The sequence below is a fragment of the Mesitornis unicolor genome, unplaced genomic scaffold (genome assembly GCF_000695765.1).
Source record: "Mesitornis unicolor isolate BGI_N332 unplaced genomic scaffold, ASM69576v1 scaffold15381, whole genome shotgun sequence".
Classification (NCBI taxonomy): domain Eukaryota; kingdom Metazoa; phylum Chordata; class Aves; order Mesitornithiformes; family Mesitornithidae; genus Mesitornis; species Mesitornis unicolor.
The window spans coordinates 92777-94322 of record NW_010161905.1 but is presented as its reverse complement, the minus strand read 5'-3'; the positions used below and the strand labels follow the sequence as shown (position 1 = coordinate 94322).

The 1546-nt window shown below is 55.0% G+C and overlaps 1 protein-coding gene across 1 annotated transcript in view; it reads left to right on the top strand.

The window, feature by feature from the left end:
- Window positions 1-61: 61 nt before the first annotated feature.
- ADRB2 (adrenoceptor beta 2, surface) overlaps window positions 62-1546 on the top strand; it is a 1678-nt gene continuing 193 nt past the window's right edge. Inside the window, exon 1 of the mRNA XM_010193481.1 lies at window positions 62-999. Within this exon, the coding sequence (XP_010191783.1) occupies window positions 83-999 (917 nt within the window). The 5' untranslated portion in view covers window positions 62-82. The remainder of the gene's footprint in view (window positions 1000-1546) is intronic.

Below are 1546 nucleotides of genomic sequence, written 5' to 3'. Positions count from 1 at the left end.
GGTGGCAGGCACCGAGCTGGCCGGCGGCAATGTCAGCGCTAACCAGAGCGCTACCGATCCCACGCTGTCGAGGGACGTGTGGATGGTGGGCATGGGGATCCTCATGTCGCTGATTGTGCTGGCCATCGTCTTCGGCAATGTGCTGGTGATCACGGCCATCGCCCGCTTCCAGCGCCTGCAGACTGTGACCAACTACTTCATCACCTCGCTGGCCTGTGCTGACCTGGTGATGGGGCTGGCTGTGGTGCCCTTCGGCGCTTGCCACATCATCATGGAGATGTGGAAGTTTGGGAACTTCTGGTGTGAGTTCTGGACCTCCTTGGATGTACTCTGTGTCACAGCTAGCATTGAAACCCTCTGCGTCATTGCTGTGGACCGGTACTTTGCCATTACCTCTCCTTTCAAGTACCAGAGCCTGCTGACCAAGAGCAAGGCACGTGTGGTGATCCTTGTGGTGTGGGTGGTCTCAGCCCTCACCTCCTTCTTGCCCATCCAAATGCACTGGTACCGGGCAGAGCGTGACGAGGCCATCCTCTGCTACAAGGAGGAAACATGTTGCGACTTCTTCACCAATCAAGCTTATGCAATTGCCTCCTCCATCATCTCCTTCTACCTGCCACTTGTGGTCATGGTATTTGTGTATGCCAGGGTCTTCCAGGTGGCCAAGAAACAGTTGCAGAAGATAGATAGGAGTGAGGGGAGGTTTCACGCCCATAACAAGGAGCAGGAGCACAAAGGGGGAGCTGGGCACCGCCGTTCCTCCAAGTTCTTCTTGAAGGAGCACAAGGCCCTCAAGACCCTGGGCATCATCATGGGCACCTTCACACTGTGCTGGCTGCCCTTCTTCATTGTTAACATTGTGCACGTTATCCAGGACGACATCATACCCAAGTACGTGTACATCCTCTTGAACTGGCTGGGCTATGTCAACTCTGCCTTCAACCCTTTGATTTACTGCCGGAGCCCTGACTTCAGGTATGCCTTCCAGGAGCTCCTGTGCCTCCGCAGGTCTGCTCTGAAGATGTATGCCAATGGCTACTCAAACAGTAACGGCAAGAGTGACTACAACGAGGACAATGGCTACCCCTTGACATCGGATAAAACCTGCGAATTGCTCTGCGAAGAGGGCTCCTTCTCTCACCCCGAGGACTTTTTGCACGGCAAAGGTACTGTGCCTAGTGGGTAGCTGTGAGGCATGACAGGCTCTGGCGTGGCACACGTCGGTTATAAAGAGGAGCCTTTCTCTCTATCTAAGGAAATACAAAACCCTCAATAATAATATTAATCCATTTTTAAAGCCTAAAATCTAGTGGCTGCAAGAAACCCAAAACTCAGCAGACCTTCTGCAAACACGTGGGGGGTTGCCCGCGGCAGGGGCGGGCGGGCTGCTTGCTTTTTACCCGTTTAGGGGCACGACCGTGGGTCCCTTGAGCGGGGGGAATTTTAAGGCTATGCAGAAACCTCGTCCCTGGCGGAGCTTGCTGGCCGCGGCCGGTGTTGAACTACCTCATGTCTTCCCTGCTCGCAGCCGGGAGCGCCGTGCGGG